Here is a 16,869-nt window from a genome sequence, read left to right on the forward strand (position 1 = left end):
AATTCCACTTGTATATCAGGAAAATTCTGGCTGCAAGTAACAGAACATCAAGTTTTGAACAATGAAGAAAATTCACTTCATTTTAGGAAATCTTTCAGTACAATGGTTGAACCATTCAGAGATTTGACAACATTCAACCTTAGAAATATGTACCTCTATGTTCATGGCAGTGTTGTTTACAATAGCCAAGGTATGGAAGACACCCAAGTGCCTATCAACAAACAAGTGGATAAAAAAAGCTATGATACATGTGTATGTACAATGGAATATTAAGTCAGTCATAAAAAAGAATGAAACCTTATCATTTATGACAGCATGAATGGAACTAAAGTGTATTATACTAAGAGGAATAAGTCAGAGAAAGACAAATACCATTATTTCACTTGCATGTAAAATTTAAAGAGCAAAATAAACTTTTGCTAGCTTATTTTTAATTCCTCTTATTGCAAGATGGCTATAGAAACCCTTAGAATCATGTCTTCACAATATTATACCTAAAAACCTTTTCAGTAATGAGCAACTTCTCCTAGAAAATTTGTCAGCCTACATTTACATCTTATTGACCCAAGAAGACTTCTATCCCATTCCAAACTTTAGTAACATATGCAGTGTTAGCAATAGAATGGAAAATTCTGTGCTATTAAAAGTTGTATAAGCCATAAAACGTTTTGCCTTCAAACTATCTGGTCTCAATTGCAAAATTTCCACAATCCTGATTTCCTACTCTTTACTCACAATAGTATTTTCCATACTGGATCATTTTATAGGTTAAAAGACAGAGGAGTCTCTAATCCAATGCCTGGTGTGACTGACCTTCCTAGTTTCCTAATTCTGTTTAGGACACTTTCTCACAAAAACATTGTTACACACAGTGGTCACTATACTTCAGATAGGAGTTATATTTTGTTGACTAACTTGAAGATCTAATTACCATTCTAAGCTAAAGCCTTTCAAATTTTAGAATTCTCTGGTGAACTTCATAATAATACTAGAGGCCCGGTGCATGAATTTTGTGCACGGGGGAGGGGTGTCCCTCAACCCAGCCTGCACCCTCTCCAATCTGGGACCCCTCAAGGGATGTCCCACTTCCCGTTTAGGCCCGATCCTACTGTAGGATCGGGCCTAAACGGGAAGTGGGACATCCCTCTCACAATCCAGGACTGCTGGCTCCCAACTGCTCACCTGCCTGCCTTCCTGATCACCTCTAACCACTTCTGTCTGTCAGCTGATCAGCACCTAACCACTCCCCTGCCAGCCTGATTGATGCCTAACTGCTCCCTTGCCAGCCCAATTGCCCCTAACTGCCCTCCCTTGCCAACCTGGTCACCCCTAACTGCCCTACCCTGCCAACCCAGTCACCCCTAACTTCCCACCCCTGCCAGCCTGATAACCCCTAACTTCTCTCCCCTGCCAGCCTGGTTCCCCCCAACTGCTGTCCCCTGCAGGCCTGGTCCCCCCCAAATTCCCTCCTCTGCTAGCCTGGTCACCCCTAACTGCCCTCTCCTGCAGGCTTGATCACCTCTAACTGCCCTCTCTTGCAGGCCTGGTCCCCTCCAACTGCCCTTCCCTGCATGCCCAATCACCCCCAACTTCCCTCCCCTGCAGGCCTGGTCCCCCCCAACTTCCCTCCTCTGCCAGCCTGGTCACCCCAAACTGCCCTCACCTGCAGGCTTGATTGCCCCTAACTGCCCTCCCTTGCAGGCCTGGTCCCCCCCAACTGCCCTTCCCTGCAGGCCCAATCACCCACAACTTCCCTCCCCTGTAGGCCTGGTCACCCCCAACTTCCCTCTCCTTCAGGCCTGGCCCCCTCAACTTCCCTCCCCTGGAGGCCTGGGTCCCCCCAACTGCCCTTCCCTGCAGGCCTGGTCGCCCCCAACTTCCCTCCTCTGCCAGCCTGGTTACCCCTAACTGCCCTCCCCTGCAGGCTTGATTGCCCCCAACTGCCCTCGCTTGCAGGCCTGGTCCCTCCCAACTGCCCTCCCCTGTTGGCCATCTTGTGGCAGCCATCTTGTGTCTACATGGGGGCAGCCATCTTGTGTGTTGGAGTGACAGTCAATTTGCATATTACTCTTTTATTAGATAGGATTTTATTAGATAGGATATCCATCAGTTTACCTAACATTTCTACTTGAGTGTCTAATAAGCTTCTCAAACTAACATGTTCCAAAGTAAGTGCTTGATATTTTCTGTAAAACCTGCCTCTCCCAAAATCTTCTCCATCACAGTTAATGAGAGCTCTCTAGGGTCACTAGTAAAGGCAAGTGTTTCTGATCCTGGATTTCCATCGACCATCATGAAATCTGCATTTTAAAAGTACAGTAGTACATATGTAAAACATTTTAAACTAAACTACTGTGAGAATCAAATATTGCTATTAAATGATTTAAGACACAGACCTTGTAAAAGTCTTTACTTTAGGAGATTTCATTCACTAGAAACAATCTCCTTTGCTTTGAAAAAAATCCCTTAAAGCAGGTCTAACATTATATATTAAGCTATTTCAAAATTTTTCTCTGCTATTTAGAAATAAAATAAATCTGCTTTATTAAATTTATTTATTATTATGCAATATTTTACATAAATAAAAGAATAAATACAGTCAAAATGTAAAGTTATGAAACACAATAAATACCCTTTATCTTAGTTTTTGTGTCACAACAGAGCAGATTCTACACCAGAGATTTAAGTATAAGTGATTTAATTGGGAGGCGAAAAAAGGGTAGGGAAGTAGAGGAGAGAAAAAGAGAAAGGAAGGCAGCCCAATAAAAGGTGCATTATTAATCAAGATACTTTTAGGGCAGCTTGGGTTTAATTGCACTGGGAGATTCTGAGAGCTAGTGTAGAAGGCATACCTCAGAAGCATCCACCTAAAATGTCAGGGAGTTGATGTATTTGCATATTAACTTGTACCAATCAGTGGTTCAAGGCTTGCCACAGAGAGGGATTAATTCCCAGAACGTGTATGCAAGCAGCGCCTTGTTTCAGCAGCCAGGGAAAGAAATGCAGACATTGCCAGGTAGAAAGTAGGCTGGCACACCATGAAATGGTAAGGCCTAAGAGTATTTGGGTTAGGTGTCCAACAGCACTGGCTATACCCACGAACCTACCAGCCATCCTAAAAACTAGAACATTAATATTTCTACTGCATTAATTGTGGATGGTTTTCCATCCATAAACCCATTTCCCTACTTCCCCTACCAGAGGTAACTAATTCTAAAATTACTATGATTCCTGGGTCCGGGTGAAGCTGAATCCTGGGTCCGGGCGAGGCCCTGTGCCCCTGGATTCGGGTGAGGCCGGGTCCCGGGTCTGGGTGAGGCCGTGCACCCATGGATCCGGGTGAGGCCACGCGACCCTGGGTCCGGGTGAGGCCACGCGCCCCTGGGTCCGGGTGAAGCTAGATCCCGGGTCCGGGTGAGGCCGTGTGCCCCTGGGTCCGGGTGAGGCCTCGCGCCCCTGGGTACGGGTGAAGCTGGATCCCGGGTCCGGGTGAGGCTGTGTGCCCCTGGATCCGGGTGAGGCTGGGTCCCGGGTCTGGGTGAGGCCACGCACCCCCTGAATCTGGGTGAGGCCACGTGCCCCTGAGTCTGGGTGAAGCCGTGCCCCTGGGTCCGGCCGAGACCAAACCAGAGGGAGTCGGACCTCCGTTACCACCATTTGTCCACCATCCAGAGCTGAGGGGTCAGTGCCGACATGTACACATAAGGAACTGGTGGACATTGAAATTGGGTCTCAAAAGAACTGTTGGTCCAAAAAGAAACTCACAACAGACTGATTCATTTGCCTGTCAGCATAACTATTATTGCTCGTCTCACATTCAGTTCTTGTAAGTATATCTCTAGTGACACATGATCTCGCTCATCTAGGGGAAATGATGAACAACATAGACTGATGAACAAGAACAGAACCAGAAACAAGGAGGCATCGATCGGACTATCGGGCCTCAGAGGGTGGATAGGAGAGGGTGGGGGTAGGGGGGAGAGATCAACCAAAGGACTTGTGTGCATGCATATGAGCCTAACCAATGGTTAAGTTCAACAGGGGGTTGGGGCATCCGTGGGGAGGGGTGTGGGATGGGAATGGGGGGATGAGGACAAATATGTGACACCTTCATCAATAAAGAAATTTAAAAAATAAAATAAAAAAATAAATAAATAAAAATAAAAATAAAAAATAAAATTACTATGATTCTAGTTTTTTTTTTTTCTTATAATTTTTTACCTTAGGAATATACCATTGTTTTTCTTTAGAGCTTTTAAATATGGTGGTCTTCTGTAAATTGCTTATTTTTCCCCATTCAATTTTATGTTTCTAATATTCATCCATGTGATTTGTATGGCAATAGTTTGTTAAGTTTTACTGTGTACTTGCAGCTTCTGGTCTAGATGAGCATCACTGCCATGGTGAGCCTGTTACTAATCCTGAAAGTATTGCTTAGATATGATACTCTTGAGAAAAGATTAAAAACTATTGCTTAGCTCTTGCCTCTAGCCTCTACCCTACAGAGCTACATTGTCACATGTGGCTGTGCACACACCTAGCCCACACTGTGATAATTTTCTAATCATCCTCAGACTCTCCACAAGTCTGGAAGAATCCATGGAAAAGATTGTAACACCTAATAAAAATTGAAGGAGGGAAAATCGTCCATTACCCCCATAGATGTTCTCATAGGGATAAGAAAAAGAAATTACTATTTTTATAAGCCAGGGGGAAAAAATAACTTACTATTTTTATAGATCCAAGCAATCTTTGATTTTATTTTAACATCTGTTTTCAAAGATCTGTTACACAAAAGCGATTTTTCACAACAGGAATGCATTGTAATTCTGACAGTGTAAAAGAATCCAAGTCCTAAAATATAGTTTCTTTGTGTTACTATAATGAGGTAGGTGCCCCATATCACAGCTTGGCCAGGTCCTGAGAACAATTTTGCAAAATGTCATCATCATAATATTGCCTCAAGTTGGAGTTATAACATGTCAAAGGGAATCATTTTTAACTTCTATCCACTCTGAAAAGAGTGAAATTTGTGGCAAAACATGCATGGTGATATCTTATTTTTTGGTATAGATTTGTTATAATTGGAGTGTATTTGGGAAATGAGAGCATATTTTTAAAGGCTCTGACATATCTCATGTCAGCTATCATTTAATGTCATTTTAAAGGCTAGATAGTAATAGTAGAAAAAAGAATTTGAATGATACAAAAAAAAAAAGGCAATAATCTTAACACCTGAAAATATAGGGAAATACTCTTACCTGCTTTATACCACAGTAATCAGCAATACTGCTGATCAGCTCTGACATTGCCTGAACTTCGTGAGATTTTTTCAAATTCATAAACTCATCTGGCTTCACATTGTCACCTGAGTAAAAATACAACAAAATTAAAACACTGCTATTAAAGAAACAAAAGTTAATAAGGACCATCGCTTGACATTCATGTTTTCTGTAAGTAACTATAAAAATAATATAGATTCTATTGTGGTGTCTACTAGTATATAATAGATCTCTATAGGTTTAGCTCTTATGATTCAAATTTGAATTAATAAAATAAATAAGACCCACAGAACATTATTAAAATGTTCCCTGATACATAAAACAATTAACTATAAAGAAAAAGACTGATAATTGAACTACCATATAGAAAAAAATGTGGAGATCCATAATGAAGTTCTGTTTAATATGTTGCATGAGAAGACCCACTTGCATAAGCCTATTTGGGTTCATGACATACTAGTAAGGTCGAACACTAAATTAAGACCATATTGGAAATACATACATATATGAACAATATACTGCTTCTAAGTGCCTAAAATCATACATACACAAACCTACCAGATTTATCTTCTTTATTTCCTCGAAGGGCTACAAGCAATTGCTCAAAAGGAGTACATATTCCCAAGTTTTGTATAGAATAATATTTCGCAGCCAGAGCAAAGGCTTCCACACTAACTAGCTTCTGGGAAGTTTCACAAAATATTTTGGAAAAACCAGTAATACCTAAAAAAAAAAAAAAAAAAAAAAAAAGCCAGGAAATGTTAGCAATAATTAAATAAAAGCTAACTGTGTGAAATTAAAAAAAATAAATGAAAAAAACAGCGGATCTTTACAACAAATTACAATACTTTCATTTTAGTGTGAATTTTGCGATAACTTTAATGGTTCAATTATATTTGTTATTTAAACTGTTAGCTATTGTAGCACTCAGTTTTCTCCTAACACAGTACACAATTAATATATTTAAACTCCAAATTAGAATTTGGCCTTTTTTTTGTCCCATGAGACAGAAAAAAAGAAAAAGAAGTTTAAATCCTGCTAAACTATAATGTAGTCATGAAATTTATGAATGGTCCCGGCCGACCTACAAATGTGAATTTAAAGCAGGTTCGTCCCCACAACACTGTCATTCCCTGTCCACACTGCATGTGGAACAATGCCAATATCCCCTGTGGTATAAATATTTCTGTAAAACAGTTCCTACATAATTTAAATCATGTAGAATTGTGTGTGGGGGGGGGGGCGGGGGATGTGGTCAGTGCACTGAACCCAATATGAGTTCTAAAACTAATGAGATGATGATCAGGTGAAAACATTTCATTTTCTTCCCATGCTTAGTTGAAACCAGACACTCTGAGGTTATCGACAGTTTCCAAATGCTTAATCATTTAGAAGAGTGGTGAACTGCTGTACTGTCTGCAACATCCAGTGGCCCATTCTGGAGGATCACGCAGCTTGTTGAACTCAGGTGTGGCCACACCTTGCCCAGGGGAACTATGTCATTTATAGACAGAAGTTTTAAGAGTATTAGAAGATTCACTGCACATCCTTTCCCCAGAACTGCAATAGCTGAAGGATGTGTCAAGGTGGAACCTGCCTCAGCCTGAGGCCCCAAGTAACTACAACAAAGACATCACTGCTGTCAAACTACAATGGACATGCAGAGTGAGAAAAGTAAACTTGGTTGTTTTTAGTCACTGAGACTCTAGGCTTATTACTGCAGCATAATATTACCTATTCTAATGAATATGCATAAACACTGATAGATTTACTTTGTATTTACTCAATCCCACTTTCCCATGGTCATTTTTAATACATATTAATTTATTAACGAAAGGTTAAAAAAGGCATTCAAATGTGTCTATAGTGGTTCAAAGAAACTCTTTGAATGAAGAAGTTCAATTAAGTCCATTTACTGAAAATTATTTTTAATAACTCAAAAAAGCCACACATCCAGTGGTTAAATGAAGTATTTAAAAATTTCTGGTTATAAAAGCATGTGCAATCCAGAGAATAACTTTGGTCCTACCAGAAAAACCATACTATATACTATGAAGTCTCTTCTATTATAGCTGATCCTTCATAGTTCCTTATAAAATTATACAAATCCACTTACACACAAAGAATAATGATGCTCCTTAGCAAAAATTAAGAGCAAGAAAATCAATGAAGGTTTGAAGAATTCTAAACAAAAACTGTATGCTTAAGATAGTATCTTTTAATTTTTTGTTACTTGTATTTTTAAAGAGTTTTTAAAATATATTTTGATTGATTTCAGAGAGGAAGGGAGAGGGGAAAAAGAGATAGAAACATCAATGATGAGAGAGAATCGTTGATCAGCTGCCTCCTGCACACCCCCGGTTGGGAATCAAGCCTGCAACCCAGGCATGTGCCCTAACCTGGAATCGAACTGTGACCTCCTGGTTCATAGCTCAACGCTCAACCACTGAGCCATGCCAGCAGGGTAAGATAGTATCTTTTTAAAGCTATTATCTACTAAGTTGTTGGTGGTAACATTTACCAATTTAATTTATAAAAATAAAATTGGCAGAGATATATAACTTCCATTTCTGAATCAACTAAGTGGAAATTTAAACTGTAAAATTACTATAGTGCATGCAGACTGGTGTAGCCACTGTGGAGAACAGTATGGAGTTTCCTCAAAAAACTAAAAATGGAACTCCCATTTGACCCAGTGATCCCACTTCTAGGAATATATCCCAAGAAACTAGAAACACCAATCAAAAAGGATATATGCACCCCTATGTTCATAGCGGCACAATTTACCATAGCTAAGATTTGGAAATAGCCTAAGTGCCCATCTGCAGATGAGTGGATTAAAAAACTGTGGTACATCTATACAATGGAATACTACGCTGTGGTAAAAAAAAAAAAAAAAGAAGAAGAAGGAATTCTTACCATTTGCAACAGCATGGATGGAACTGGAGAGCATTATGCTAAGCGAAATAAGCCAGTCAGAAAAAGATATATATAACATGATCTCACTCATTTATGGAATATAATGAACAACATAAACTAATGAACAAAAACAGATCCAGAGACAGAGAAGCATCAATCAGACCATCAAACCTCAGAGGGAAGGTAGGGGAGGGTGGGAGTAAGGGAGAGAGATCAACCAAAGGACTTGTATGCATGCATATAAGCCTAACCAATGGACACAGACAACAGGGGGGTGAGGGCATGAGTGGGGGTTTGGGGGGGGGGGCAGACAATGGGGCGATAAGGACACATATGTAATACCTTAGTCAATAAAGAAAAAAATTTTTAATTACTATAGTGATTTATTTAACATATATTTTGTATATGATATAAAGTTCTTTGGACATTTTACAAACTGAATTTACTAATGCAGCCAAAAGTAATAAAATCCACATCAAAATATTTAGGCATGGTACAGAGGGGAAAACTCAGTCAACTATTAAGTGAGACTCTCAGGTTTAAGGGCCGTCTCAACATCCCCAAGTTCCAGGGCAGCAATTTCTTAGAGTGTGATAGAATAAGAGTATTAAATCTCAGAGTGCAGAGGGACTATTATAGTAGTCAGTTATTGGACAATGTTGCCAACAGAAAGAAATGTGATGTTTCTGTTGGAAGAGTAAAGGTTCAAATCAACTTAACTATCCTATTCAAAATACGTGAAAAAATTCCAATTCAAGCTTAATTAAATGTTGTTAATTTGCTTTTAATTATAGGCCTCCCAGTAATTTCAGAATTTTGGAGATCTAAATTGCAAAGATATTATCTTTTCAATAATGTTTACTTTTATAAAAAGAATAGTGTTTTTATTCAGTCCATCAGTTTACGTCACTAAGAGTGACACCAGTTTATTCAGAAAAATCTAGAACTCAATGAAAAAATATTTTTGAATTAGGAAAATATATATAGATTCTGTGCTTGCTTTGTTTTCAAGTAATCAGCCTGTAACTTCTACTGAGAGAGAGGAAGAGGTGTGTGTCAATATTCTTGTCATTACTTCCATCTCTGAAACAATACGTGAGCAAAACTCCATGGAGTGGTAAAGTGTACATACTCCTCATAGTGCTTCTCCAGGTAATTGTATGATGAGTTTGGGTTTGACAGCTAGCAAAACAGAATCCACAGCGCTACTGAATTTATATTTAGTTAATTCTTAATTAGTTAGATGTTTTTATACAGGGAAAGCTTTGTTTTTAAATTTGTTGCCCACTGCACCTGCATATTATGTGTCTTGATTATTTTGCCAACATCTCCCTCTGCTGGACATACGTGTTTTGCTTTATTACATGCATTGTCTTTATTTACTTAGGTGGGGTTTTTTAAATTTATTGTTTAAGGTACTACAAATAGTCTCCTTTTTTTCCCCCACTGACCTCCCCCCTGACTCCCCTACCCCCCAACACTTGCCCTCACCGCCCCCCCCCCCCAGTGTCTTGCATCTGTTGGTTGTGCTTATATGCATGCATGCAAGTCCTTCGGTTGATCTCTTACCTCCCCAACCCTCCCCTACCTTCCCCCTGTAGTTTGACAGTCTGTTCCATGCTTCTTTGCCTCTATCTATTTTTGTTCAACAGTTTATAATGTTCTTTATATTCCATAAATGAGTGAGATCATGTGGTATTTATCTTTCACTGACTGGCTTATTTCACTTAGCTCTCCAGTTCCATATTTACATAGCTTTCATACACCCTAAATCACTATTCCACAGAGATTTCTTAATAGGGCATGAGGAAGCAAGGGGAGCAAACAGGCAGGGGAGAAGGTATTGTCTACAATATGAGATCAGGAAATCTCTAAATATTGTGTTTTTTTTAACAGCAGAGACCAATGTATAAGGAAAGACAGAGAAGTTATATATACACATTGGATTGTAAAAATGTTAAGGTAAAGCCCTAGCTGATTTAGCTCAGTGGATAGAGCATCGGCCTGCAGAATGAAGAGTCCTGGGTTCGACTCTGGTCAAGGGCATATGCCCGGGTTGTGGGCTTGATCCCCAGTGGGGTGTGTGCAAGAGACAACTGATCAATGATTCTCTCTCATCATTGATGAATCTATCTCTCCCTCTCCCTTACTCTTTGAAATCATGAAAATATATTTTTTTAAAGAAGTTAAGGTAAAGAAATGACTAATAATGTATTAAAAATAAAATAGAAACAATCAATGAATATATAATATTTATAGTTAATAAATAAAAAATGTCAAAACTAAATATGTGTTCTTTTACTTGAATATTACCTAGCTCTTTAAGGAAGTCAGAGTATTATTAGGATACACAAAAACTCATCACTATTATTGCTTTATTGCTAACACTTATTACACATATACTATATGCCAGGCACCATGCTAAACAGCTTACATTAAATGGAATAGTCTGATAAGTTAGCTACATAGTGCTATTACCCCCATTTATAGAGGAAGAAATTGAGACTTAGAGAGGCTGCAATTTATCCAGGTTCACAGAAACACGAAGTGGCAAGGTGTGAACCAGGGCAGTGTTCGACCTTGCTTCTAATTCCCACATTCAATTAGCATGCCATAACAATAAGTCCACTGGACAACAAATGAAGTCAGTCAAAAGAGCAGTTAAGAAAAGTGCTAGACAGATTGGAATGTCAGAATCAGATCTAGCAAGAATTGCCTCTGGCATAGATCAATACATGTAATATCTCAAGCTAGTTCATACTCACTTTGTTTATCTTCTTAATTCTTTCACTTTCTTTACTCCCCTCAACACCTCCCTCTTTACCAGAAGGGGTCTTAAGGTTTCAAGAAATTAAAAAAGTAATTTCTACATTTAAAACAACTGATAAGTCTCTGAAAAGGAAATAAAAGTTTTTATGATAAGGTTTTGTTGTGGTATCTACTTCTAGAAACAAGACAATGGTACTGCTTCACGTCCAGTTGAAAAGCAACATACCTTGTATGTAGCAGGTACTCAGTTAATAGGAAATAAATGGATGAATGAATGAATGAATGAATGAAAACAATTCCTCAGTACATTTGCTACTGTAGCATCACCAGGTACCCTGGGCAGAATGAATTCTCAGATTCTGTGGTGGCAGTGATTACTGAGGCCACTAGGAGGACTTCACTAGCACTGCCGAGCCTGTGAGAGCAGCATGAAACCTCACTTCAGCCCTAAAGTTTATAATTGCAAGGTGAAGAAAAGAGTGATTTAGAAAATTTAGAATGTGATGAAATATAAAATGCAACAGTGTATTAATTCTGGGCTTTAACTGTGTTACAAGGGATTAGGGCAAAAGTTACTATTGCTATTATAACACAGACTAGAACAGTCCCATGCCCAGAATTTCAAGAATAAATTAGTAGTGCCCTCTTAACAATCTTCACACGGACATAAAAATGTTCTGAATTCATCCTATATAATAAAAGCCTAATATGCAAATAGGCCAAACGGCAGTTGCTATGACGCACACTGACCACCAGGGGGCAGACACTCAACGCTGGTGAGTGCAGCAGCGGTGGCGGGAGCCTCTCCTACCTCCGTGGCAGTGCTAAGGATGTCCAACTGACGGCTTAGGCCCGCTCCCCTAAGCCATCAAGTGAGCATCCCCTGAGGGCTCCCGGACTGCAAGAGGGCGCAGGCCAGGGTGAGGGAGCCCCCCCGCCCCCCGAGTGCACGAATTTTGTGCACCAGGCCTCTAGTTTCTACATAAATGCCCTACAGATATCTGCAATTCAAAAAGTTCAAAACTGAACAAAAGTTCTCATGTTTGCCAAACCTTTTCTTTCTCCTGTTTCCTATCTACTTAACAGTGTCATCCCTCACCCGGTGCTGAAGCTGAAAATCTTTACATTACCATAAAAGCATCTTGTGCCTTCAATGGACATACCCAGCCTCCCATCAATCCTAATGGAAAATGTCCTTCATGTGGGGACCCCCCACACACACTATCATGCTGTGCTTCAAACTCCATTAACTCTCATCAGTGCCATGGCAATAGCTCCATAGGTGATATTTTTCCTTACTGACAAAACTACGATAGAACAATGCTCAATAAGTGTTGGCTGAGTTGAATTAGACATGTTTTCTAGAATGGAAACTTACTTATATTCAATGCAAATTTAATAACGTAGTTTAAAGACTTTGGCTTCTGTTGACTTGAGGCTTCAATCCTTTATACTTGCTTAGGAGACTTCAATACAAAGTTAAAGTCTGACTTGTTAAACTATGAAAATATAAATGGGATGTATTAAATGTTATGAGTGCCTTAATATACCTATAATTCTATCATTTATGTAAGAAAGAAAACAGAACACATACTGATGCTTTTTAAAATAAATCAATTTATATCATCCAATTATGTGTTAAGAAACTTTGCCAATGCTACTTGAGTGTAATTTATGGTTGCATGCAAAATGAAAAAATATGTTATTTCCACATGAAAACCTCTTAGAAAGAATAAGATATTACTAACAAAGAATTGACACGCATGTTCGTATTGTGCCAATATTAACATGAGACTGGATGTATAAAGCACGTGTAAGCATTTCAAAAGCATTATTCACATTTAACTGTTACTCACAAAAATAAAATATAAAAATAGGAAAAATCTAACCACAGTATTTTAATTCTAACAGACCCTTTCTATAGTTGTGACCCGGTGCACAAAATTCGTGCACATTAAAAGGGGATTAATTAGAGGAAATAATTTAATATTGCTATTTGCCCTTTCTCTATAATAGAAGTGTCAGAGATGAAAGAAAATTAGTAAAATGTATATGAAAACTTTCCTCCTGTCAGAGTCTGGGGCTCACCACGGGACCCAGAGTCAAGTCCCCGCCCACCCACATGCGCCTCAAAATCGCATGAGACACAGACCCAGCTGCCCCCCACCCCCATTGGGCTAGATCCAGACCTGGCCAGTCCCACCCTTATCAAGCCTGCTGGGCAGGGGGCATAGCCTCAGGTCCCCTGGCCCGGCGCCAGGACGGGGGGCATGGCCTGAGGTCCCCCAACCCAGACCGGGGCGGGGGGCGTGCCTTGAGGTCCTCCATCAAGCCCCACCCGGTGGGGGACATGGCCTGAGGTCCCCTGTCAAGCCCCGCCAGGTGGGGGGCACGGCCTGAGGTTCCCCAGCCTGATGCTGGGGTGAAGGGAGCAGCCTGAGGTCCCCTAGCCCAGCACCAGGATGGGAAGTGCACCTTGAGGTCCCCTGTCAAGCCCTGCCGGGCAGGGGGCGTGGCCCCAGGTCCCCTGGCCTGGCACTGGGGCAGGGGGTGCAGCCTGAGGTCCCCCAGCCTGATGCCAGGGCGGGGGGCACGGCCTGAGATCCCCTGTCAAGCCCCACAGGGGCGGGGAAGGGCGTAGCCTCAGGTCCCTGCTGATTGCTCATTAAGGCTCCTTATGGGAACTTGGCCTCAGCTGTGGGTGCAGCCATCTTTGTGATGGAGTGATGGTCAATTAGCATATTCCCTCTTTATTAGATAGGATTTGAAGGAAAATATAAAACCATACAAAACTCCCAGCAATTTATAAGTTGATTTGGTAAATGAAAAATAAATTTGATTAAAATAAACAATTGAGCCCTGGTCGGGTAGCTCAGTTGGTTACAGCGTCATCCTGATACACCAAGGTTTGATCCCCAGTCAGGGCACATACAAGAATCAACCAATGAATGTATAAATAAGTGGAACAATTTGATGTCTCTATCTCTCTCTCTCTAAAAATCAATTTAAAAAAAAGAAACAGGCCACGCGCCCCTGGGTCCGGGTGAGGCTGGATCCCGGGTCCGGGTGAGGCTGCGCGCCCCTGGGTCCGGGTGAGGCTGGATCCCGGGTCCAGGTGAGGCCGCGTGCACCTGGGTTCGGGTGAGGCCACGCGCCCCGGGGCCCGGGTGATGCTGGGTCCTGGGTCCAGGTGAGGCCGCGCGCCCCTGAGTCTGGGTGAGGCCGCGCCCCTGGGTCCGGGCGAGACCAAACCAGAGGAAGTCGGACCTGCATTACCACCATTTGTCCACCATCCAGAACTGAAAAGTCAGTGCCGACATGTACACATAAGGAACTGGTGGACATTGAAATTGGGTCTCAAAAGAACTGTTGGTCCAGAAAGAAACTCACTACAGACTGATTCATTTGCCTGTCAGCATAACTATTATTGCTCGTCTCACATTCGGTTCTTATAAGTATATTTCTAGTAACACATGATCTCACTCATCTAGGGGAAATGATGAACAACATAGACTGATGAACAAGAACAGACCCAGAAACAAGGAGGCATCAATCGGACTGTCGGGCCTTAGAGGGAGGGTAGGGGAGGGTGGGGGTAGGGGGGGAGAGATCAACCAAAGGACTTGTGTGCATGCATATGAGCCTAACCAATGGTTAAGGACAACAGGGGGGTGGGGGCATCCGTGGGGAGGGGTATGGGATGGGAATGGGGGGATGAGGACAAATATGTGACACCTTAATCAATAAAGAAATTTAAAAGAATAAAAAAATAAAATAAATAAAATAAAAAAAGAAACAATTCAGAGGTGCCCACTATCTATACTAATAAAATGGTAATATGCTAATTAGACCAGACGTCTTCTGGACAACCTTCCAGACGTCCTTCCTGACAAAGCCAGGCCCGGGCGAAGCAGCCTGGGGTCCCAGGCACCTGTGGCTGACCTGGGTGAAGCTGCCCGTGGTCCCGGCGCCTGTGGCTGCAGTCAGATTGGGCCTAAACTGGGAGTCGGACAGCCCCTGAGGTGTCCCGGATTGGAGAGGGTGCAGGCCGGGCTGAGGGACACCTCCCCCCGCTGTGCACAAATTTCGTGCACCGAGCCTCTAGTGTACAACATAATAACTGAACCTGAATAAAGCTAATTTGTTACAATTTGTGATTCATCTATGGGACATTGTGTCTTATCATTTACAAAGTATTTCAACAACAAGTGTTCAAAGTGTGGATCCTAACTCCAAGGGGATCAGCACTACCCAGCTGTAATTTTATTGAGATGCCACATGGGATGTGCTTACTCAGGTCTTTACACTTGTTTTTAACTCTGTCTGAGACCATCTTCTATCAGATATTTTTATGGCTGACTTTCTCACTTCCTTCAGGTCTTTGCTCAAATGTTACCATTTCAGTGAAAACTTCTCTGACAATCCTATTTTCAAAACTGCACCCCACTCAAACTTATTACTCTCTGATTCTTTATTAATTTTTATAGCACACAATCTAACATTGCAAGTCCAAGAGAACACATTTTTATTTACTGCCATATTTCTAGAACCTAGAATAATGCCTGGCACTTGGTTAAGTTCTCAATGAATGAACAAAGAAATGAGCACAAACTAGTTTTGAGCCTGGCCAGTGTGGCTCAGTGGTTGAATGTCAAACTATGAACCAGGAGGTCACGGTTCGATTCAGTCAGGGCATATGCCCAGGTTGCTGGCTAGATCCCAAATAGGGAACATTGCAGGAGGCAGCCAATCAATGATTCTCTCTCATTATTGAAATTTTTATCCCTCTCTCCCTTCCTCTCTCTGAAATCAATATAAAAATAAAAACAAGAAACAAACTTGTTTAAAAAAAAAAAAGAATTAGGTCTGAATTCTGATTCTCAGACTGTTTATCTCTGTGTGGCCATGAACTATTTATTTGCTCTAAGACTTGATTTATCTATAAAACTAGAGGCCCAGTGCACGAATTTGTGCACCAGTGAGGTCCCTCAGCTTGGCCTGCGGGATTGGGCTGAAACCGGCTCTCCGACATCCCCCAAGGGGTCCCAGTTTGTGAGGCCAGGCCGAGGGACCCCACTGGTGCACGATTAGGGCTGGGGAGGGTCGCAGGAGGTTGGCCAGCTGGAGAGGGGCCACGGGAGGGCTCCAGGGCATGTCCAGTCCATCTCGCTCAGTCCCGATGGGCCGGACCCCAGCATCAAGCTAACCTACCGGTCAGAACATCTGCCCCTTGGTGGTCAGTGCACGTCAAGCGAGCGGTTGAGCGGCCTTAGCATATTGTTAGCTATTATGCTTTGATTGGTTGAACAGATGACGGGACGACCTGACACTTAGCATATTAGGCTTTTATTATATAGGCTATGGGATGATCAAAAGTTTCTATTTTCAGAAGATAACCAAAACCAAGTAATAGATTTCTAGAAACTGAACAACTTCAAAACTCAATTTAAAATTAGAAGTATTTAATAAATGAAATAAACATTATCCAAAAAGTTAATTTAAATTTAATAAATCAATGTGATTGTTAGCAAATAAGCAAATTCCAGATTGCAAAACTTCAAAAAATTGATGTTATAATTGTAAAGGCTATTTTAAAAAATGAATGCATTTCAGTGCATTAAGTGCTCTGAAATCAGTTTCTTGTTCTTCTCTTGTTCCTACCACAGACATTTCCTTCCCTACTTCTACTGTCAACCCCACTGTAGGCTCTACTCCCCACGGTGCCTCAACAAAATGCCAGTATTTTAGGAACTAACTCTGCCATTGACCTCTTACCGAGAAGACCAGTATTTCTTTTCTATACATTGACATGGGCCTACACTTCCAGGCTTTCAAGAATAAAATAAATTTTTCAGATTTTTATTATTGAGGCAAGATACATAAAAGACTTTTTGTCCCA

General features: G+C 41.2%; 1 protein-coding gene across 1 annotated transcript in view; it reads right to left on the reverse strand.

The window, feature by feature from the left end:
• METTL25 (methyltransferase like 25) overlaps positions 1-16,869 on the reverse strand; it is a 102,304-nt gene that overhangs the window by 75,033 nt on the left and 10,402 nt on the right. The window contains exons 2-3 of the mRNA XM_008143797.3: positions 5,841-6,005; positions 5,262-5,368 (exon numbers count right to left, since the gene is read on the reverse strand). Coding sequence (XP_008142019.3) covers positions 5,262-5,368; positions 5,841-6,005 — 272 coding nt within the window. The remainder of the gene's footprint in view (positions 1-5,261; positions 5,369-5,840; positions 6,006-16,869) is intronic.

The sequence above is a fragment of the Eptesicus fuscus genome, chromosome 7 (genome assembly GCF_027574615.1).
Source record: "Eptesicus fuscus isolate TK198812 chromosome 7, DD_ASM_mEF_20220401, whole genome shotgun sequence".
NCBI lineage: Eukaryota > Metazoa > Chordata > Mammalia > Chiroptera > Vespertilionidae > Eptesicus > Eptesicus fuscus.